We start from the raw sequence: 23,830 nt of genomic DNA, 5'->3' as shown, positions 1-23,830 counted from the left end.
CCATACTGCTTAAAGCGATCAAACACTGTTGCCAAATATTTTTGTTCTTGACTAATTAGGCCAATGAGAAGATGCAACATATATATTTCCCTTTGTATAGCATAGAGGGAATGTATACGTACACAAATACCTTTTCGATTTCTCGCTTATAGTCTTATTCTGAATGGTTTAACCAGTGGCGGCTGGTGAAAAATATTCTCGGTGGGGCTGTGCCATACTTTTTTGTTTCCGTAACCATCGCAATAAAATTTAACACAAACTGCAGGACAGCAGTGCTCAGTGAAATAGTCAGTAATTATTTAATGCCAATATTAAAAAGTTGAGGCATTCGTACACAAAAACATAAACATCATGATGCACAAACACAAGCCTTTTATTTGCATTTAAACTGAACTTGTAAACAATTGACTATTTCTACATATAAGTAACATCTTTTGGAAAGGCTGTTGGTGCCATTGGTAGTAAATAGGCAACACAATATGCATGCTGTCAGAACAGAGTGGAAAGTGGACAATAACATTAAATTATTATAAAGTTTATAGGAATTCTTACACTGTATAAAGGATGTATAATATAGAAATGGATATCAAGTGGCTGAACTCAAACCTTTGACTGGAAGAATAGCATAAAGTATTTTATGATCAAACTAAATGTAACTAATTGTTAATGTGCTCCAGAACTGCAACAATTAATTGATACAAAACATATATACAGTAATATTAGCAAACACACTATTAACATTTTTTAGAGTACCATATATAACTGAATGATTTTTATGCTAAGGTCAACTATATACAAAGAAACGTGTGTGTGTGTGAAGCTACGGGAGAAGCCGCGCATATACTGCTTCCCTTTTTCGCTAGCCTGCTGTTTGATTGAGAGGTCAGGTTGATCTGGGCCCAGCTCTTTCACCCGAACTTTCTCCGACAAAGTTCTCCTCTCAAACGGATCTTGGAGGAGAGATTTCACCGAGTTAGGGTTGGGTCTTGGAGGAGTAACGTCCGCGCTCGCCATTGTCGTTTAGTAAAAATGGCGCCCCTAGAGCCCAGTCCTTATTTTATCAGGGCTTGGGGCGATAAAATGATCGCCCTTCTTGGATTCTATTTAAGAACGCTGATTGGCTAAATTTTATGTCATACATTCATATCTTAAATTAGCAATTGGCTTAACTGCTACATAGACCCGCCTCCTTGGGGCGCTTTCTCTATCGCCCCAGAGCTGATGAAGCGGTCAGACAGGCAGAGGAAAGGTTGCAAATATGATTTTGTATCATATTTTACATGTATTACTGGGTGCATTCCATATTTAAAACACACAAATATTGACATACTGATGTTTTTCTCATTATTATTACTATTTTTGTTTTAATTGTTTTAAATTTTTTTTTGTGGTTTAAGGGGGGCGGCGCCCTAGCGCCCTCTATTGGCCGGCCGCCACTGGGTTTAACAGTGAAACACCTGACCGGGTCTTGAGAGTAGTTTCTTGTAAAATATCTGGCATCCTGATCTGGCTGTTGCGTCACCAATGTGAGCCAACCAGGACGGATTCATCAAGCTGCACACTCGCAGTGACTGTAGTCCGAGCGCAATCATGGCACTGCTTTGCAGATCTACTGGGTTCCTTCTCAAACATAGTAAATTGGTGCCATCTGCATTGACAGCAGCTAGGCAGTGCAGTTCAGGTAACATAAACAATTTCTACCTAAAAAACAAATGACGCCTTTGTCAATGTGACTTTCAAGCTAATCTAGGTTGAAAACTTGCGTCATTTACGTGCGCTGGTTGTGTGACTGCAACCTATGTTGAACGTCGCACTGTACCTGCGAGCCAAACATTCAGTTCTGACAATACACATGGCGCACAGTTTAAACTTTTACCCTGCTTAATAAAATATAATAGCACGCAGAAGACGTGTGAGTGCACAGCAAGCTAAAATGCTAATTCTGGTCACAGCTAAATTGTTCAATATCTGCAAGTCTGGGTGCTTGTGTGAACTTACCTTTACCAAAATGTTGTCCATCATATTTTTCCGCTTGTGATCTGTAACGTGGTTGTGCACATACCATAACCTTTTTTTAATCAATAAATATATTAAATATTTCCCTAAAACGGTTGTGCGTTTGCTTGACCACCCATCTATTTTGCAGGTGGCCAATATCAACACATACTGGTTGACAAAAAAGGTGAAAAGAAGAATGTTGGTTTTATCCAGCTGAACAGACCCAAGGCTCTGAATGCCCTCTGTGATGGTCTGATGTTGGAGGTGGGCAAAGCCCTTGATGCATTTGAAACTGATGGGGAAGTGGGAGCTATTGTCATCACGGGGAGTGAGAAAGCCTTTGCAGGTGTGAAACTGTCAAGATAATTAAGTGTTTTATTAATATTCACTGCTATGGTTTTTTCATTCAAACTGTATGTTTTATTGAAATTTTTGCTTTAATAGCTGGAGCTGATATTAAAGAAATGCAGAACAGAACGTTTCAAGAGTGTTATGGTGGCAACTTCTTGGCTCATTGGAACAGAGTATCAACAGTCAAAAAGCCTGTTATTGCTGCAGTAAATGGATTTGCTGTGAGTATTAAAGGTTTCAATGTGTGCACCACAACTAGAAAGTGTTCTCAAACTTGATTCTTCCTCTGTGTGACAGCTTGGTGGAGGATGTGAATTAGCCATGATGTGTGACATAATCTATGCCGGAGAAAAGGCACAGTTTGGACAGCCAGAAATCCTGCTGGGGACCATCCCTGGTAAAATAAAGCTTTTGTCTTTACATTCTGTGCATTTAATGCTGATTCATAATTTTAATTTGCAATCATCAACACAAGGAATTTTAGAGCAGATGACATCAGGTTCATTCGTTATGCTTCAGGTGCTGGAGGCACTCAGAGGCTTACAAGAGCAGTGGGCAAATCTCTTGCGATGGAGATGGTTCTTACGGGAGACCGAATCTCCGCTCTGGAGGCAAAACAGTCTGGTTTGTCTTTCACACTTCGTCATTGTCACATTGCATTTTTGCTGTACAGCTGATTATGTGGTTAGGCTAAACGTAATTTATGTATAGAGTAAACTGAGTGCCTTCATTTTATAGATGTACTACTGAATTAACTTCATAGGTCTAGTGAGTAAAGTATTCCCTGCAGAGCAGCTGGTTTCAGAAGCTATCAAATGTGGAGAGAAAATAGCTGCAAATTCCAAACTGGTTTCAGCCATGGCAAAGGAAGCTGTTGATGCCGGTATGGGTTTATGATTGTTTATGATACTTATGATTGTTGTAACTTGACTGAGACAAAATAAATTTCTGCGAGAAACTAACAATCTTACTTTGTCTTACAGCATTTGAACTGACTTTAGCAGAGGGCAGTCGGCTTGAGAAAAGATTGTTCCATGCAACCTTTGCCACCGTGCGTTATATAAATTCTTCTCATTCATTTTTCTTTTAGATTAAAGTGAATACACAGTTCTTGAACTTGATGTGTTCTGATTTTCAGGAGGACAGAAAGGAAGGCATGACCGCCTTTGTTGAGAAGAGAAAGGCTGCTTTCCAAGACAACTAAAATTCCAGTGAAAATACGGTGATTTAAAAAAAAAATCAAATGCTGATATTAAAATGCTCTACTTTGCCTTAACTTTACTGTTTTTTTATATCAAGTGTTTGTGACAAATTCAAATGATATGTTTCATCAATTAAATATATAGGACATGCATTTGTTTAGTTGGCTTGAACTTACGTTTTACAAGGTAGTTATAAAATAAACAATAAAGTATTCTTCTGTAATGACCTCATTTTTTGGCATAATATGCTAAAATCAAATGTATTCACAGCTTGTTTGTGATCATGAAATGCAATGGCTTTAGCCTCCTAAAAGGTTTGCAATCATCATTTGGCGAAGAGCAAAGGTCTCAGTAATGCAGGTTTTATATATAAGTTATTGAGAAGCATTAACCTTTTTAGGAATCGCTATTACACATTGTACCCGCAAGGTGGTGCTATAGTTATACTTTCAAACCTTTCACAAGAATTCAGTGAGTAGTTGATGTACTAGAATTTTAATAGCCGGACCGGATGTTGGTAGATAATTGTTTTTAAATGATAAATATTGTTGTTGTAATATTTATGCTCAATGTAAATATTGGCCCTTTTGAATGAATTGCATGTATGTCAAAATACGATCTAAGTGGTTACTGAAAGCCAAAATAATTTCTCTTTTTTTCGTTTCGTGACGCACATTGACAAAACGTATTGATTAACGAAGGACAACATTACATAGCTGATTAAATTAATTTATCAAGCTATGTAATCTAAAAGAAATCAAAAATAACCAGCTGTTCATCACAGACCATTACAGCGACTGGGTGAAATATTTTGTTGATTTAATTTTGAGGACTGTTTATAAATCGTAAATAAAAAAATCTAATATTCTTGCATTATTTATTTTAGTTATTTTAAACATTTGCTGTTTCTTATGTTAATGTTTTTTTAAATGACGCAAACTTTTAACCTCATAGACTTTATTTGTGTTAATTACAAACTGTAAAGTGTCTAATTGTTTAGGTTAAAGATCACCAGAGAACTTTCAGCCCACTTTTACGCATTGAACATTTATATTTGAAATAACAGCGTGCAGAAGGACCACAGCAAATGTAGTTGTAAGGCGAGCCTTTTCATCCTCATTGCATATCAACGGCGAAAGTTCTCACTTTAAAATCTCTGCGTTTTTTTCGCACGGCGTATTTCCTAACACTCAAAAGTCCATAGCCTAATTGATTTTAATTTTCATTCAATATTCCCTCAGAGTCCAACTTTCTTCTCAGCCTTCGGAACAAAACTTTTACTAGAGAAGAAAAAATTCTCTCCACACACGGCAATAGCACAAAGGTCTCCTTAAAAGACAGCAAAAAGGAGCTTCCACTTTGAAGTCTATCCCCTGCTAACGAAAGGTCAAAATAATAAATGTAGACCGAATTGAGGGGCTCAGCGCAGACAAAAGAGGCAAAACGTTACATTTTGGCAGAGACAGCTCCTCATAGCGTGATAAACTCATTTAAAAAAGCAGAACCAAAGAGAGAGCAGCATGGTTCCTCGGTAAAAGAAAAGAGCTTTGAACTGATCAGACAGTCTTGGCTCCTCTGAATCTCCTTTCTTCCATCAGTCTTCCATCTATGCACTTTCACTCCACATTTCGCAGCTGCAAAGCCTCCACACACTCCTCTTGTGCAGCAAATTTCCCTGAATTACAACCACATCACCAGAAGTTTCACTTCATCAACAGCTGCGCGCATCCAGTTCAGGTCTTTATGGCATGTTCCAGTCATCCTTTCTATTCTTAAATAATAAATATAAAATGTTGCATGTATTAATTAAATTTCATCCTAATACATGACTGCACAGTGTATTTGTATCGCCAAATGTGCCTCCAAATATTTTAAAATCAGCCGAGAGTGTCAAAACCTTCCTCACACTTAAGTAGACCTCCATAGTCACAAACATTTCACTAACATTTGCAGTTTTACACCGAGTACCATCATTTAACTGCATGGTTCACGCTTCAGTGCGCATTGAAGTTTGCTGTGTGGAACGCTTGCATAAAACGTGTTATTCAATGGAAAACTGGTGGTCTGTTTCTACAATCTATATACTATTTAAAGTTGTTTAATATAATAATAGGAGTCTATAGCATCGAATATAAATAGAGATTAGTTTACAGTATTGCATATGATATTAATGTAATGTATGACCTAAACATTTTGCACACAGTGTAAAAGAAAGATGCAACATTATCATGCATTACTGTTATCGTACAGAACAAACGCTCATTGAATTATTAAACGCTTGCAGAGCGCAACGCAAATTACGTCCGTTAAACTCACCCTTGCGTTAGAAACGTAGCCCTCAACGCGTTTGGCCAATTGGAAAACTTTATACGGTCACGTGACTCTCTGCCAACCCGCACGCGTTCGCACTGTCATCGATTTAAAATGGTTATACTGAAAGGAATCCCATCAATTCTTACACCCGAATTACTGTATGTTTTGGCGCGAATGGGTCATGGAGATGAATTGGGTGAGTAGTTAATCAGATCAGTTGAGATCGACCCTTTTTGCGAACTTAAAGCTAAATCCGGAATCTTAAAGCTGTTCTGTGTCACAAATGCAATTTCTTGATTAACATGAGGCGATCTGTCCTAATGAATTGGTCATGTCACTGGTTTACATGCTAGATACGATTTAGAAATGTAATGTGTAAAGTGGAAAGTCCCCCAGCAGCTTTCCACCCTTACTACGCAACTTTCGCTTTTGTTTCTATAGTCTAACTCAAAGGCGGCTGTGTCATAGCCTATATGAATTTCTTATGATCACAATGCTTTCTTTCTAATCCTGCTGATCTTGAAAGGCGCATGAATAAAACTGCTCCGCGGTTCCGTCCGTCAGTTGAGGTTCTGGTTTGTCTCAAAGTCAGCAACGAAGAAACATCAGCGCAGAAACAATACTACTAGAAATAAACTCCGTTTATGGGATGTGATCTATATATTTTTATTTTCAGTTCTTGCTGACGCAAATTTTCCAACCGCATCTATTTGCAAATGTGGTCCAGCGGAGATAAGAGCCGATGGTATGTGTCTTACGAGCTGGTACAGTAAAAAATGGTAACAATCGTTTTTTAATGACAAAACTACTTTTTTTCTTCCTTTAACCTATAGTCTAAATCTTATAGGTACTGTTTAGAATAAAACATATTTTGTATTCATTATATACAGTGTTGAAATAAGATGGCTTACTAATTTTTTAGTTTTTTTTAAATCAAATGTATTCAATTTCCGAAATGATGGTCACTGTGGAAGTTTTTAAACATCAAAAAATTATATTTGATGGATGCAAACGTGTAAGTGTCAGTTTTTGTCAGTGATACTTTTGCATCATTGAACCAAGATAATTAAATACACTTTTTTTCTCCTTAAGGTGTAGGTATACCAGAACTTTTAAAGGCAATAATGAAGCTTTTTCCTCTGGACACCTATGATGATCCGGTGGGTGTAGCATTAACATTTTTTTTCTTAAATACCTTAACTAAAATCACACGGATAAACTTTGTTCAGATACTCCTTAAACTGTACAGAAATAGGGTTATGTCTTTCATTGAATATTGTCTTATTTTGTTAGGCAGCTGTCATGGCTCTTGTGGAAAGTGACAAATTAAAGGGTCTAAAAGTGCCTATATGGGACCAGTACTCTGCCCTTCTGAAACAAGCAGGATCAGATGTAAGATCTGATATACATATGATGTCATGATGCATATGTAGAAAATGACATTTTTAGCTAGTTCAAACAAAAAAAGCAATGCAATATTTTGTTCAACGTGTAACACTAAAGTTAAAAAATGTGTTGGCATAGATTTAGCTTTGCTTATAGACATTCATTGTGTATTCAGCTAATATTACTGATATCAAATGCATTCGTTTGCATAATACATTGCATAATGATACACATGTAGGCCTGCTGTAGTTATAATTTAGACAACCAGTTGTGCTCTATAGTTAATATTTAGCATACTTTTCTTTTTAGGGTAGTTTCAAAGAAGTTGAGCGGTTTGCTTTTTATGAGCGTGCCAAAAATGCATTTGCTGTAGTGGCAACCGGGTGAGCAGTATTACATTTTTTTTATGAATCTGCTTTTATTATAAAAGATGTATTTTATAAATTATATTAATAATTCTTCTCACAGGGAGACTGCACTGTATGGAAACCTCATAATCAAGAAAGGTGTAATTTCACTTGATGAACAATGTTGAACAGTGCTGATCTGATTGTACCAAAAGTTATTAGACCAAAATAATGCGTTGCTAATGCACAGACACAATAAAACCAATTTCTTTACAAAATGTTATTGTATATGTTATTATATAAACATTTGTATACACAAAAAAATATTTTGAAGTACAAAAATCATCCTGGTACAACAAAAATACTGTAAGTCAATGTATATTTATGTAAAACCATATTATTTATTTAAGAGTACAAGAATCAGACTAATACTACAAAATACATACTGGAGCATGCCTACCTGTTTTTTCTTCCTCTATGCAACAGGTGTAGCTCATCTCGCACAATTTCATTTTGTTGCCTTTATTTTGGCAGTTTACACCAGCTGAATTGAGATTTGTGAAATATTTCTATAAGAAATATGGTGGAAATTTCTTCAATGCTTTGCATAAATAAAAATGAATAAAGACATTTTTCAAAATTTGACAAATTTGTAAATTTTTATTTCTTTAAAACATATAATTTAATTCTTTTAAAATGATCTAAGGAAAACTGTTATGGCTTACACATTATGTTAAAACTTTCCATATAATTGAGTTAGAGTCATATAAAGAACATTAAACCTTTGTTTCGTTTATTTAATTATATGATTTTTGATGATTATGATAAAGGACATCCAGGTCTATTTCTGGCTCTGTGTGCACTCTTTTGGGCTGAATGGGGAACATATTCATCAGTGGAACCCGCTGGTCAGGCTGTTTTCCTCTGACATCTGCATGGTACAGGTCATCTTTGTCTTCTTCGGGGCTTAAATACAGCATGCCTTTATCTCCACTTACTTGAGCATCCTCTTTAAGAGCGTCACCATTTACATTAAATATGCCATGGTACAGATCATCCCTGTCCTCTTCAGGTTTGTCATACGTTTGTACCTGTTCGTTTCCTTTTGGCTGAATGAAGGGTTCAGGATGTGTGGAGTCAGCTGGAAGCTTTAAGTCAAATGGGTGGTATAGAGCATCTTTATCTTCCTCAGGTCTGTTGTATTTTTGGTGTATTTCATCTTTTACAGCCTTCCATATCAACATGTTGGGGTCGATGTCAAAATCTGTAATATCCATGTCTTGTGGTGGCTCCACCTCCTTCATTCCCAGCATCATCTTTCCATTTAAACCCCCAGATCTACACAGATTATATAATTTCAGTAATGCGCACAAAGACATTGCATTTTCCGTGGTTTTATTGATTTCACTACACATCCTATTTAGATCTTGCACAGTGTGTAGAAGGGAAGACACTAAAGCGTACTCACTTCAAAGTGTCTTGAGCTGCTTTGCCCAACACCATTTCCTGTAAAGGCAACAAATCGACTTTAAACAAATACTGCATGCTTAACTCTTTACTGACGAGAAAGGTCAGGATAGATTTTCTAACAGTAGCTATATTATTATATATTTTTTGTAATACAAGACAGTCAAAATGTAATGTTGTAAATAGTATCTAGAAACTATACATACTCTGGGCCTGTATGGCTTGGCTGAGGTGCTGAATAACACCACTTGTAGACAGATTAGAACGGAAAACCTTAAATAAGTAAATAAAATTATAACAAAGTGATGATTATGGTTGAGCTATGATTGAGCTAACAATTGTAACATAACCATTACAATAATTATATATGTAAAAAAGAGATAAATAATGGCCGTTTAAAATCCTTAAGGCCAGAAAACCTTACCTGATCATAGTGGTTCCTTATACTGTCTCACAATGAAAAATAAACTTGTTTAACAATAAGCGGTGGTGCCCAAACAATCTTAGCTGAAACAAAAAGACCAAAGTTCAACTGCAACAGACTTTGCACCTGAACTATATAAAGATCAAATCTTGCCATTTTTTCTCATTGACAAAATAATATAATAAATGATTGTTTAATGTCATAAATGTATGAATTATTATCATTCTTTTATTGTGATTTAAATGCAAACAAACTGTTGAAATGTTTAAAGTTTTAAATGTGCATCTCTGGACTTTAGTTTATGACTACCACTTTTATAATGTTATCTTTATTGTGACGAAGGCAAGCTGCTTTATCAAAGAAACAATAATTTACAATTGTAAAATAAAAACAAATAACTTTTCACAGTTATCTCAACACTACTAGTGTTATAGAATTTTAACCTTTAGAAAAGCACTGGGAAATCATAAATTCTGAAAATCCCTGTACTCTCATCCATTCCAAATATTCAAACCAGCTACTATAGTTGTCAACGACAACAGTTTTTTTCTGACACAAAATGTCAGATTAATTACGCTTGCATTTGTACACCAAACAAATACCCAGGTTTATTTGGGTGTAATTGGGTTTGGATGGATAGACCGAGAGGCGTCCGACAAACATATTTGAGAGCAAAATGCTGTAGGGTCAGGTTTAGGTTACGGATTAAAGATTAAAGGTTAGTCTAAGACTTCAGGATACTGCCAGGGCTCCAACCACCCAAGTGGTGGTCTTTTCCCAGGCATCAAATATAAACACAACCCTTTAGTAACCGGGTTATGTGGCGCGTCTGCTCTAGACGCAGAAATTCTAAACAAGAGCAAACAATAAACGAATTAGATCACACAAAGGTCATCTGCCTGCTTGTAAACAGACAGACATAACAAATTAAATCTTAATATTTGTGTAATGTTAAATTGCTTACATATAAAATATCATAGCTAAGTACTGTAAGTTTTTCTGAAGTCGGGTGCATGCTATTAAAGAGGAAGATTGGCTTCTTCTGTTTGTTAGCTAAATTGCATGCAGCTGATTTGCTAATTTGCTTAAAGAATAACAAAATAAAGCAAGCCGAAGACCACAGCTCAATGTGAATGTTGTTGTTGTGATAAACAGTTCAAAAACTACAACCAACAACTGCAACCAATAAATTACAGCTAGCACATATAAAAATGTATAATCGCAACCAAAGGGCTCCAAGACATGAAATTGAGCTGAATCATTGCTGCGTGATAAGGAGCACAGCATCATGTTTGTTCAGAAAGGCCCTCTCGTCTTTTTTGATTGCCGGCGCTTAGTGACTAACAGCACCCGCACCAACGTTCTCATCTCCACCAGAACTGAGTCAAAATCCCACGCTGTGTGGTATGAGACTGTGAGCAGACGCTCGCTCTGTGATCTTAATTGCAAGTGTTTGGCCTCATTTTTGGGCTATGGTGAGATCAAGAACAACATTATTTAGATCAAGAACAAAATTGTGTTTACTCACTGCTAGAGTGGAGACAGAATGAGTCAGAGTCACCTGGCAGACAGTTTCAGACTCACATCTTCTCAGCACCTGAGTTCCTCACATGAGGAATTGGTTCTAGTCATTATTTTACGATTGTTAACAAAGGCTGCAAGGCATCTTTGTTAAAAACATTTAGATTTTTTAACCACTGTGCCTTTGCATACATGTAATTAGACAGGTTGTGATTTTAATGCAGCCGAAGCCTGTGGGACCTCATCCGGCACTTTGATGCTTGTTTCACAGCTTCCACGGGACAATCCCATCTGCTTGGTTCATAAATACAAATAATGGTGATTATAGATAATGTTGTTTTACGAACAGATTTTTATTTGGTGGATGTAGTTTTAATGAATAAAAATGTGTTTTGTGTGTGTTATTTAATAACTTTTTCAAAACCGTTTTACTACAAACCACAGAAAATATCACTAAAGAAGGACACAACTGAAGCATAATATAAACTTAAATACTACCGCTAAACTGAAGGCAACAAACATAAATCAGTTACATGTCTGTCATGTTTTCTTTTTTGAGTATCAAACAAAAAGCTGTGGACTGCGGTGACATGAGAATTTTCATTCCAAATATTCAGTCCACATATAAAACAAACAAAGCAAAAAAAACAAACAAACATCAAAACCCATCACATTGACTTGGAGAAGCAGTGTTTACAGTGTTATTTTAAAGCTAATATGTAAAAGCATTCAAATCCAGAAACACTAGTTGACACATAGTTGACAAAGTAAACACAAATGTTGTTTTTGTTCTTTTATTCCGCTACAGTATCAGGTCTAAACACAACTGTGTGGAATATACTTAACTGCCCTTTGATTTCCTGCTTAGTGAAACAACCACATTTGTGTGAAGGCTGACTTGACTCTGTCTAAACTACGCGGCACAATAATTTTTGCAATGGGTCTGAAATATGAAATACTTTTTAAAAATCACATAAATACCACATGTCAACATTGTGAATGGAATGGAATGGAAGTTAATGTGGCTGTGCCAATGAGAGTTGTTCATTTAGGGTTATGAAAGTTATCTTATCATCTTATCTGATAGCTTATATAAAAGAAAACAATATATACTCAGTAATGTTTTGCATGATTGATTAACTAAAAAATCTTACTATCTTCAGATAATTTCCATGTGATGCTTTGGTTCAATGTTTTCTCTCAGTAAATGTTGTGATTGGTTTCCTTTCTTCTGAAGTCAAGTACAAAGTGATGTTATGTTTTCATTGTTGGTCTTTTATTGTGTCATGACTTGTTTTGAAAATTATGACAGTTTTATTTTCTTTTATAGTTTTTGTTTCAAATTTGCTGGTGAACAGAAAACACTAAAGCAGAGTAATTCTTGGCCTTTAAAGGTAAAATTGGCAAATGTTCTTATTACATTATATACAAATGTTTCATCCTTTACAAATAAGGCGTTGTCAATTTACCTTGGTCTATAGTACTTTTTTATATATTTACCCTCTGTTCTTGCACAATGAGTATCCACTTATATATGTTTTATTGGAAGAAACCCGGGAACCCAGGAAAATACAGAGGGGCATCAATAGCCATTTCAGACGTTTGCAACACTCTGTTGATATACAGGCACACCTAACCATGCTGACTTTAATTAAATTGACACTGCTGTGCCTTTCCTCTCCATCAAACACACAGTTGCTGAGTGACGGACTGTAGGAACTAATTGCCCACGGCATGGAACTAAATTAAGTGCTACAAAGTATTTATTGGGGACAGATATATGGACCTTGGGCTTGATCAAGCTTCGACTCTTGTTGCCAAGGTTATCAGGTTTTGTATATAGAAACATTGAGAGGGACTGTAGAGTGTTCCTGGAAAAAACAAAGAACAAACAAATTGTTAAAACAAATCATTTTGTGTCCATCACTGCTGCACAAGTCCATATTGAATATGTGTCATATTGAGTTGGTAAGGCTATTAGGTTTCTGTCAGAAATAAAATCGAATTTGTATTTTCTTAAAGGAATAGTTCACTTTCAAAATGACAAATCTTTCATTACTTACTCTTGTCATTTCAAACCTGTATTACGTTGTTAGTTCTGCACAACACAAAAGAAGATATTTAAAAAAATCACTGGTGCCTTTTGAATTGCAATGGTTTTGTGTCCATACAATAGAAGTCAATTACCCACAAAATATCTTATTTTTGTGTTTTGGAGAAGAAAGAAAACCAGACAGGTTTAAAATGACAACAGGTGAGGTGACAGAATTTACATTTTGAAGGTGAACTATTTCTTTAAAGGTGGACCAGTAGTTAAATGATTCACAAATATATATTTAGGAAATGACAAACAAATACTGTTTGCTGCTTTGATGTGTATACACTGTCAGATCTGAGACTCCGAATGCTCAATACAACACATACAGCACTAAAGACTTGCTGATTTATTAATCGCATAACTACATATCGTTCACCACGGATGTCAGCAACATCATCACAACCGTACTGCAGAGCCCCAAACACCCACTCAAACCATATGCCTTGTGTATACATGATTAGTTATCAAATCTAGATGAAATATCTTATGTTAACAGCGGCAAAGACATGCATTTCTGTCTCATAACTTTCAAGGGCTGACTAGATATGATCTCATTTACTCATAAAATGTAAACCTGGATTTATTTTTCTTGGGGCGGGTCCAAGCTCCCACTGTGTATGTTCCTCTTTGAGTCTCTCCAGGAATGTTCCAGAACACTACAGTCTGCTCAGTCACTGCGGCTAACAGTGAAACACGAGTTCTGTGTGAAACTCGGCCCATGCTGACTGCTGCCGCTTCACCGCATGCCTATAGACTCTGTGATGTAGTGAGTGCCTAAAGTATACAGCTTACATGTTTATGTTTTCTCTAACAGATATCACAAGGTCTGAACGCAGGGCTTTCACTACTGTTTGCAGTGTTTATTAAATGTTCAAATGAAGCAGCATTAACTGTGGTATGACAATATGACTGAAAGCAATTTGGTAGGTGTTGAATTTTTTTTAATAAGGCTACATAATTACAATCATGATTTTTCCTTTTTCCGTGAATTAATATTCCGCTTATGTGGAATAATCTGCACGCTGCTACAAAATCAGCAGATTCTGTAGCCATTTTTAAGAATCGTCTGAAAACACATCTCTTCCGTTAGCACCTGACCGATCAATTCTGACTTCTCTCTCTTTTCTACTCTTTAAAAAAATTATATATATTTATACTGTATTCTGTGGTAGGGTATATGAGCACTTATGCATTATGCATTTTTGTTGTCCTTTTTTTCCAATTGCTTCCCTTGTTTACCTCATCTGTAAGTCGCTTTGGATAAAAGCGTCTGCTAAATTACAAAATGCAACATTTTATGGCACCATATACGAGTTCACCCAATTTGACATTTTTAATGAATCTGTGGACTACGCACAGTTAATCAAACTTGATTATTTGTTTTTCTCACTCCACATTTGTAGTTGAACATTATAAATTTTAGTTGGTCAAAGAGAAGTGGATCCTTCATGGATGTAACTATTGCTAAATTGCTTGCCTCACTTTAAACCCCAACTTGTCAGCCAAATGATTCTTTCTGCCCCCGTTTGGAATTTCAACATTAAATTGGCAGAATATTTTGACATATTACCTTAAATCTGCGAAATCAGATTTGTAATGAACTCTCAAAACCAAATATACTGTGGGTAATTTCCAAGCTAAATGGCAAGAATGGTATTTGATGGTTCATTTTCTCTATGTAAAAGAGATGTTCATGGCAGATATGATTGTGTTTGATTGCTCGGCTTTTATATTATTCAGCACATGCTTATGAAACTGAACATGATGATCGATGTGCTGCTTAGAATATTTTCTCAAAAAACTTATTGCACACGGCATGTAACTAAATTAAGTGCCACAAAGTATTTATTGGGGACAGATATGTGGACCTTGGGCTTGATCGAAGATTACTGACATCTTCCTTTTATTTCATCAAACAAGCATTGTTGAGGTCAGAGTTTAGATGAATTTGATTTGAAAATAACTTTTACCTGGATACAACCGTAGCCATATTTGTGCCAAAAAATGACTCACACATGCTGATACGGGGAAAGCAGTGTAAGAAAATACATTTGAAAGATTAATGGCTTTGAATCACCAGACATGAGTTTACTTATCTCCAAATCTTTCACAAATCACACTGGCTGGAGATGCACTTTTGTGTGTGTTTTTGGAAGATGTTCAAAAGTTTTGCGAGTGCAAATTAAAAACAGTAGCAGACAAGAACACCACTGACTTCCTCCTCTGAACGAAGGATGGCTCCATGTCGTCTACTGTATGAAAGGTCGCCTATATTGGATCCATGTGTTTCAGTTTTTACATGTTTCCTGAAGACTTCTAAACATGCTGCCACCCAGAGGATCTATTTGTATTACAAGAGCGGGTGACAGGGGCGATTCTAGGATTTTCATTTTAGGGGGGCTTAGCCCCCAATAAGTGTATGATTAAAAAAATATTATTTGACTATTAGGGTAGGTTTGTATACTACTAACCTTATTGCTATCCACTATTTCATTGTATTCGAGAAGTGTATGTATAAGAATATAGACAAAACATGTATTAATGTAATTGTCTATTGGAAATATGTTTAATCTGTTCTATATTTATTTCTATTTTTTAAAAATAACAACATGAATTATCAATTTGCCACTTCTATAAATCAATTACTTAAAATAAAACACAAATCCCTTTACTCTTACTCTAATGTATCATGATACACTAATGATTCATTATTACTTAACACAAAAAAATATTTAATATTACAAAACAAAATAACTCCACATGATGTTTCTCTCTCTGTGCCATTTGTTGCTTTCAGACAATGATGTGTGTATTTAACCATTTCTGGGCATGGCTGCACAATGTAATGCCGAGATACACAATAATATGTTTTAAATTTTAAAAAGTAAATTAAAATAAATCATGATCGTTTTCTAAAGTATGTTTTCATAGGTGTTAATCGCTTCATTTTTGTTGGAAGAAAAAACAACTACCACACTGTAGCGAAGACGTACTGGTATTGGATGAGAAACCGAACCGTGTATTGGTCCAGTAACATTATGTAAACTGCAATTACAAGAACTGCACCGATGCAGATGTCATATCATAGCAATCTATCAATACATGTACACGCACGCACGCACACACGCACACACACGCACACACACACACACCTTGTACTCTCTGATGTTCGGCGCCCCTGCAGATTGAAAAACGCACTGAATCCATGCAGACTCAGATCAGGGGAGGAGCCGAAACTTGACGCAGCGCGCCGCCGTTACAAATTGTTTTTAAAGGGGACTGAAGCGATCACAAATTAATTAATCAAATAATTTTTAGGGGGGCTGGGCAGAAGTTTAGGCCTAGTGACGCCCCTGGCGGGTGGTACAAAAAGTGTTCCTGCACCTCTTCTAATAGGATGTTCATATTTAAACCTTGGAACAAATGTTATTACTTTTCATTTAAAAATACAAATGAGAACAACACAAAATTGTAATTAGTGAAAAGTCACCAGCTGTCCATTTTACAAAGAAAAATTATACAATTATACAATATAAACTTAATCAAAGCATATGTATAAGTAGAAACACACAAAACGTGTTAAAAAGAAAAACACATCGAATAAATCAAGGAATGAGCTCAAAAGTGATATGAAATGGACAAAGTTAAGAAAATAAAATACATATACATGTTCACTAATATAAGCATTATATATAACGTTATATTATCATATTGTAAGTCTTACAAAAGATGAGCTAGAGATACTTTGAAATAGTATCAACAAGTCAAAAGAGAATTTGCAATAATATCACGAATTGCAAGTACAAAGTAGTAAAGTGTCCAAAGAATTTTAGTCAGACTGTTGTGTTAGCTGATTATACTGAAATATAAAGCCCTGAACCTGATATCAGCCGTCTCACAGTTATATTAATTGAAATGAAAAATATGTAATATAATTTCCATATAAAACCCTGTAAAAACTGTATTAAACAATTTATTATATGTGCATAAGAAACTATCCAACTATCTAAACTTAATTACTGATTAACGGTTTAGGACTAATGAAATTCTTAACAACAAATATTTTAATAAACAAAAACTCAAACTATTTCTACATTTCTGAATAATAATTTACACTTCAAATCCAATGGATCATATATGTCATAACATAAACTGGCCTTCTGTTTGTATGTGCGTCACACGTGTGTGTGTTTTTCCCAAGGTGGAAAGAGTGAGTTCTGCATCTTTTCAAAATCTCAATATCATCATTTAAATTGCTTTGAAAACCATTAAGTTTGTTTATTTCATTGTTTGAAAGAGAGGTTCAAAAACCCCTTACGTTTATTAGTAAACAATCTACCCAAAACTTAGCATGGCTAATCTCAAGCTTTCATCATTGTAATGGGAAGAACAGTAATTGGCTACTTTGTTTGACCTACTTCATAGCACAGATATTGTCATTAGTCATAGACCAAATCCTTTAATGACATCCTGTCATTACACTGAAGCTAATATGCTAATGGTACGAATGAATTATAAAAGAGCAGCGTTGGTTTTCATTAGTGTCAGGCTCTTTGTGAATAGCTGGGGCACAATGCTTTAATCTAAACCATGCATGCTTTCATGTAAACTGAAGAAAATGAGTGCCAGCTCAGTTTGGATAAGACCATTTCTGGTGAATCACAGACAGGGGATCGATGTTGGATTTTGATTTCTGTTATGTTGAAGTAATTATCAGACTACCATGAGCAACACAGGGTGAAAATTAAACAAATAACAACAATTAGTGGAAAATCGTTTTGTCACAATGAAGCCATTATGATGAATTAGGTGTTGCGTGTTTATATTTAAGCTTGGTTAACAAACTTAAGTTGAGCTATAAAGGGAAATTAAGGTAATTTATTTGAATACTGTGCATCAGGACAGTATTTTGTCTGCCAACCAAACATATAGTCCAGCAGAAACATTATGGTTAATTTGTATGCAGGAGTAGAACTATAGCAAAACCAGAATCTTCACCTGCCTCGTTTCCCTTCAGAATAAAAACAGTGCCCTCAGAGTGGTGTTAAACTAGTGTTTAAAAACATTGAAAAGGAACCATAAAGAGTAAAATGACTCGGAGCTGTCAGCAAGTAATGACTGTTAGTAACTAAGCGTGACACACTTACATTGGCAAAGGTATAGTCAATGTGCCAAGAATATTATTAAGACAGTATTATAGTGTGATTTATGTGCAGAAAAGTGCATTGTGAGCTCGAACATTTTCCAAGCGCTGCAGCCTGCAGCTATTTAAATTATATGGGGGGAAAACCACCAAAGCGACTGTGGTCCCGTATTGAAATTGATATATTTATATGGATTAATTTGGCTCAAAGGAGTAGTTATAACTTTTCGGAATCTATTTAGGGGCTTTCACAGGCCCTTTCACAGTAAACATTTCACAAATTCCACGGATTTGGAATTCACGGTCCACGGAGTGCATAACTTAAGAAGAGAAAAATACTTTGATTTGTTCCAAAAGCATTATTAGGGTTATGCTTCTTTAATTAACATTGCCAATCCTGTGAGGGCTCCAGACGTGACACCCCAAGGGTCAGATTGTGTAAACCAACTGTTTCTTCCAAGGATATGACTGCAGAGCATCATGTGACGTGAAGTGAATCACATGGTCTATACATAAAGGTCACATTTTCTAAAATCGATTATTCACGCATTTTATGGTAATAAAGCTTGATATGCACATGGATGACTGATAAATGCAATACAACTGTCCTGAAAGTGCCAGGCGTGTGGGGGTCATAAAAATAAATTAGGATCGCTGTGAGTTCATAATAAGTAACAAATGTGCCTTCGGTGTATAATCAGAATTTATTTGCTGAATGTTCTTAACAGCCGATTGAAAATCTAATGACTGGAAACATGCATCAAGCTAATTCAGATGTTTAAATTCCTTAATCCCGAATCGGTTGTTTAGTTTGTGGTCTCTCTCTTTGAATTCTCATTGTAACAAATGCCAAATATGATCTGAGACTTTTTCTGTTATACACACTGGGTTTTAAGTACTATGAAATCCATTTCATCAATAGCATAACATCCTGCACAGATCTGCTGATCCACCTAATGCAATAGTACATGTCTGTTGTGGTCTTTCCTTGCAAAATATTTAGATTGAATCTTAAGTAGCGTAGATGACCTCATGCAACCAAAATGTATCATTATTCCCAATCTTCTGTTCAGAGCTGGTTGGCAGCTGCAGCCGTTATGAAGAAGACATTTTATGGAGAAACGCTGAGAGCTTACAGTCGTGTACATACAGCAAATGACTAAAAGGGTGTAATATTTTGTAGTGAACCCAGTAAAAGAAGGCAATGGAAATATGCAACGGTTGTTTGTTGTAAATATACAAGTCTCGTCCGCAGTGTCGGCCAAGGCTGCAGCAGGATTCCACATTTGTTAGGCATATGTGAGTAGTTACAAACAACTCATTTGGCAGACTATCTGGTAATAGTGAGGAAATCTGTGTAATATTTGGCTGTAAGACCTCGGGCCGTGTAATTACCATTTACAACGTGTGCGTTTTTAATATTCAACTGCCATTTGCGAGATACGCCTCATGAGATGGCGATCTCCATTCATTTCAACACCTATTTAAAACATTGGTGTATATTTAATTTAAGGTGCTTAGTGTCATTTTTTGAAGGGTCTTTTGACAGAAATGCAATATAATCCACATATAGTCTTTGAAGGTGTATAAAGGCATTAACATAATGTTTTTATTACCTTGGAATGAGCTATTTCTTTCCACTGGTCTCCTTTCATGGAATTCGCAATCTCTAAACGGACAAACTGCTCTACAGATTACGTTTCGTAAAAAAGAAGTGAAAATGTGACCACGTCTTAGTCCTGTCTCAGCCATCGTAGTGCTTCGAAAGGGAGGTGTGAGCAAGAGAGTGAGCCTTTGGTTGCAATTCACAACCTCACCACTAGATGCCGCTAAATTTCATACACTGGACCTTTAATTTATAATATGTTTAAATGAATATTAAACAGTCTAAAATTACTTAACGTAGGTTCTGTTTATAAAGTTACTTTGAGATACAGAGTTCATAAAGAAAACTACTGAACGAAATCAGTTGAAATAGCAGTAGTTTGTGTTTACATGTTTACAGCTGGAATTGTCCAGTTGTTAACATGTGTTAAGATTAAATTTATTTTCTGTTTTATTTGAGTGTAAATTATGACTTGTAGCCACTGGTTATCTCAACTTATTATCAGTTCGCTTTATTAGTCACATGTCAAAGAGATTATAATTGATGATACTTTAAAATGTTCTTGTGTTATCCTCCAATTTAACTTCCACATTGCAATTAGCACTCAAGACAGAAAAAAGATTCTCTATAATTAAAGTCAATGAGCAGCAATTAGCGTCATTTGGAACTCAGACAGCATATAATACATATGAGATCCTTTTAACTACATCTTAGTTAGCAGAAATTACAACCCATTCAGTTGGAACTCCATGAGAGACTGATGACAATAAAATGTGTTATGATAAATGGCTCTCTGCAATAATTCACATTTGATTTTCATTCTCAATCAAGCAGTGGGTAGACCCTGCACTGTATCCGGCTACTTGTTAGATGACTGTCTAACTGACAACACAAAGACCGAACAGCATAGTAAAATAAATGAACAACATCTGACTATAAAATGACACTCGTGTCATGAATGAACAGCTTTTTCAATTGTTTCTCTCAATGAGTCTGTGCAGAACACATCCTGCGGCAGCGTACATTTACTCTGTTAGTTCAACTTGTGATTTACGGCTGATTTCCTGAGCCTTCAAACATCTCCGTTCACATGTCCAACAATATAACCTTCACTTAGTCTCATACAGTATGAACTTACCTTTAACATGATCTACATGAATCTGTTTCCGGCTAGATTTTGTGGTCAGAATATTTTAATTTTATGTAAATTGTATATTGTGTTTTGTTTTTATGTGGGTCAATCCAATTTTTTATCAAACATAAATAAATCACAAAACATAAATTAGTTATCTGTTTTTGCAAATAAACTCATAATTTCATACCTTAAATGTAATATGTACCCTCTATTACTTGTATGATTTCTTTACAGGACACCAAAAATATATATATTATGAGGAACGTTGGTAATCAGACATCATTTTCCCCTATTGACTTCCATTTACATTTAACCACTGAAGTCTCTCAGAATATATTTTGTTTTCCACAGAGGAAAACGTCATATTCAGCAACGAAAACATTTATTCGCCATTCCAAATTTGTATTTAATCAGCATTTTCAGATGTATTTTGGCCATTCCAGTCCAGTGTTAAGTTTCAACAAAATCAAACCCCAAGAGTGACAAAGTCATGCATCAGCAATGTGAAAGACTGACAACATGACAAGACACTGTGATGAAATTCAAGGTTATTACTGAAATATCTTTTTTTTACTTTTCCTAAATACAAATATTACTGTTGGCTTAAAAGTGAATATGAACTTGTTTTCTTTGCAATATTTGAGGTCTGAAAAAAACACAGAGCATCTTTTCTGATGTTTTGACCTGTTTATACAGTTATTATTTTCTACAAATAAATGCAAATAGAGACAATATTTTTATTTGAAATGTGGTAGAAATATTGTTAGTTTTTCACAAAACGAAACAAAAATTATAATTTGGTCTTTAAAAAAAACTCAAAATGGTCTTTAAAATTATCTTTTTTTTCCACGGCTGTACATGTTTTAATTGCATGAGGTTGAATAAATGATGAGAAAATAAATGTACATTTTTGGTTGAACTTTCCTTTTAGAATAAGAAAATCTTAAAATACAATGGCAATCAAAAATTAGAACTACTTATAAAACAACAATTATTTGTGATTGATTCCATAATTTTGTTCAGTTTTATGTTTCAGAAAACTGTAATATGTGTAAGTGTTTTACTTCGTGTGGATGAAACAGACAACAATGTGTATACAATTTGGTGTATCTGTTTATGACCCACAGTTCTGGGTGCTTTTAATTTCAAATTGACTTCATATTATTGTGACACAAAATCAATATTTCTGGTTTGGTATCAGTGCAGATGTATTTGGTCTTGATGTGACTGCAGGCAAAACCTTAGAACCATTGTTAAAGACTGTCTCAACTGGTCTTTCATTGACATAGCATTGCAAAACAGCGTAATGGTAAGTGATTAGACCGGTCCGGACAGAAACTGGTTTCAGAGACACGCATGAGGCCCACATGCAATTTTGGATCTCATTTGCTTTGAGCTCGGCAGGGGTAGTGGGAAAAAAGTGAGTGGAGGAGTTGTATTATCAGAGGCCCTAACTCATCTTTAGTGGAGCCCGAATCTGGCCATTGTCTGCGAGGAGGACCGAATCCCACACTGTGGCGCCGTGCATTTGAATTGCTGACATGGCAGAATGCTGTCTGGGTCACAGAGTCACCTGGCACCAGCGGTAATGGCCGGCGAGGCCCATGGCGATGGGGCGGGGTAATGGGGGTGTGCTGTGTACAGCCACTGTCGGGCATCAGGGCCATTACAGCGATGCTGAAATGCGGCCCTTCTCCCGTGATGACAGGTCAATCATCCTCTAACAATGCCATGTAATTTGTGAGGGGACCTTGCTGTGAGAGTGAGGATGGGTAATTAAGGAAAGAGAGGACAGTCAGGGACACACACAAGCCGATAGTGATGACAGCCATCAGCTGACTGTTGTATGGAGCCTTGTTATACGCTCTATCATCATGGAACTAAACGATCTCTTAACCCTGCAGAAGACCTTGAAGCGCACTGGCAGAAGTGAGCAGCGGGTGGGTGGTGGTGGGCAACTCGGAGCCTGTTCTTCTCTAGGGAGAGAGGAACCGAGGAGAACATTGTCCCCTGGCTTTCTCATACGTGGGAAAAGCCATCCAGTTGTACGACGGGAAGTTATTACGAGCCCCCCTCCCCATTACTGTTACTGCAACAAAGCCGGCTCAGTCCCGGAGCCCAGCACTGACATGTCGAGCCTGAGCTCTCGCCACAGTCCTAACTGCTGAATTAGGAACTTTCATTTGGCTATTAAGTCATGAATGGGATCGTCCCTCCACTGGCTCATAAATGTGAGGCTCTTTATGCTTTTCAGGCCGGTTTAGGCTCTATACTTAGGGGAAAATGATTGGCCCTATTGTGGACTGAGATAATCTCTCTTGTCACTTAACAGCTAGACTGCAGTCAAAGACACGACACAAAAGTCCTATTTAGTGTGAGGGCCATCACTAACACTAATACACAGCTTGGTGCCCATTTGTGTTGTGAATGGACATTAAGCTGCTTAAGAACAGAATACGATATGACTTTAAGCGGTTGAGACTGGTCATTCAGTTAATATGTTGTGTAACTCGACGACAATGCCCTGCGGCCAATTCAACGGATAGCAAAACTATTGCGATGTTCTGTATTTCAATTGGGCAGTCGAAATTCTGTTACCAATTTCATAGGAACCCAATTCACGGCCCAATCTCAGAGAGCCGACTTTCTCGCACTTCACGTAAAACATCATAATCTCATTGCCCCCACACAGCTGCACTGGCTTCCATATTTGCTACAAAGCTTCACACCAGAGCAGATACAAGCCATATGAGTGCGAATGTGTGTGTGTCTGGGTGTCTGGAGCGGCTTGGCACAGTCGTGGGCAGACTTGTGGCTTCCCCCTCACAGACAGCACATT

The 23,830-nt window shown here is 36.3% G+C and overlaps 3 protein-coding genes across 3 annotated transcripts; 2 read left to right on the top strand and 1 right to left on the bottom strand.

Annotated features, from left to right (window-relative positions):
* Window positions 1-1,470: 1,470 nt before the first annotated feature.
* echs1 (enoyl CoA hydratase, short chain, 1, mitochondrial) lies at window positions 1,471-4,426 on the top strand. Its single transcript, XM_079472500.1, has 8 exons — window positions 1,471-1,681; window positions 2,147-2,344; window positions 2,443-2,570; window positions 2,647-2,746; window positions 2,869-2,973; window positions 3,113-3,232; window positions 3,333-3,400; window positions 3,488-4,426. The coding sequence occupies exons 1-8, from the start codon at window positions 1,591-1,593 to the stop codon at window positions 3,551-3,553; spliced, it is 876 nt and encodes a 291-aa protein (XP_079328626.1). The 5' UTR covers window positions 1,471-1,590; the 3' UTR covers window positions 3,554-4,426.
* Window positions 4,427-5,924: 1,498 nt separating this feature from the next.
* Window positions 5,925-8,241, top strand: fuom (fucose mutarotase). Its single transcript, XM_079473392.1, has 6 exons — window positions 5,925-6,060; window positions 6,541-6,609; window positions 6,957-7,024; window positions 7,158-7,256; window positions 7,560-7,633; window positions 7,719-8,241. The coding sequence occupies exons 1-6, from the start codon at window positions 5,976-5,978 to the stop codon at window positions 7,783-7,785; spliced, it is 462 nt and encodes a 153-aa protein (XP_079329518.1). The 5' UTR covers window positions 5,925-5,975; the 3' UTR covers window positions 7,786-8,241.
* On the bottom strand, window positions 8,238-9,769 carry LOC306903854 (uncharacterized protein). Its single transcript, XM_079473390.1, has 4 exons — window positions 9,489-9,769; window positions 9,271-9,337; window positions 9,066-9,103; window positions 8,238-8,935 (listed from the first exon to the last, which is right to left on the bottom strand). Exons 1-4 carry the CDS (start codon window positions 9,494-9,496, stop codon window positions 8,395-8,397), a joined length of 654 nt encoding a protein of 217 aa, XP_079329516.1. The 5' UTR covers window positions 9,497-9,769; the 3' UTR covers window positions 8,238-8,394.
* Window positions 9,770-23,830: the final 14,061 nt, after the last annotated feature.

The sequence above is a fragment of the Barbatula barbatula genome, assembly GCF_947034865.1.
Source record: "Barbatula barbatula genome assembly, chromosome: 14".
Taxonomy (NCBI): domain Eukaryota; kingdom Metazoa; phylum Chordata; class Actinopteri; order Cypriniformes; family Nemacheilidae; genus Barbatula; species Barbatula barbatula.
This window is presented reverse-complemented; position numbering and strand designations above follow the sequence as displayed.

What these genes read in the sequence shown, in the direction of transcription:
- fuom (XM_079473392.1), top strand. Translation starts at nt 5,976, where the DNA reads ATGGTTATACTGAAAGGAATCCCATCAATTCTTACACCCGAATTACTG. An exon ending in AGCGGAGATAAGAGCCGATG is followed by an intron (nt 6,610 to 6,956) that starts GTATGTGTCTTA and finishes TTTCTCCTTAAG; the next exon opens with GTGTAGGTATACCAGAACTT. An exon ending in TGAAACAAGCAGGATCAGAT is followed by an intron (nt 7,257 to 7,559) that starts GTAAGATCTGAT and finishes TTTTCTTTTTAG; the next exon opens with GGTAGTTTCAAAGAAGTTGA.
- echs1 (XM_079472500.1), top strand. Translation starts at nt 1,591, where the DNA reads ATGGCACTGCTTTGCAGATCTACTGGGTTCCTTCTCAAACATAGTAAA. An exon ending in CCTGCTGGGGACCATCCCTG is followed by an intron (nt 2,747 to 2,868) that starts GTAAAATAAAGC and finishes GTTATGCTTCAG; the next exon opens with GTGCTGGAGGCACTCAGAGG. An exon ending in TCTGGAGGCAAAACAGTCTG is followed by an intron (nt 2,974 to 3,112) that starts GTTTGTCTTTCA and finishes TTAACTTCATAG; the next exon opens with GTCTAGTGAGTAAAGTATTC.
- LOC306903854 (XM_079473390.1), bottom strand. An exon ending in CCAAGCCATACAGGCCCAGA is followed by an intron (nt 9,104 to 9,270) that starts GTATGTATAGTT and finishes TTGCCTTTACAG; the next exon opens with GAAATGGTGTTGGGCAAAGC. An exon ending in GCAGCTCAAGACACTTTGAA is followed by an intron (nt 8,936 to 9,065) that starts GTGAGTACGCTT and finishes TAATCTGTGTAG; the next exon opens with ATCTGGGGGTTTAAATGGAA.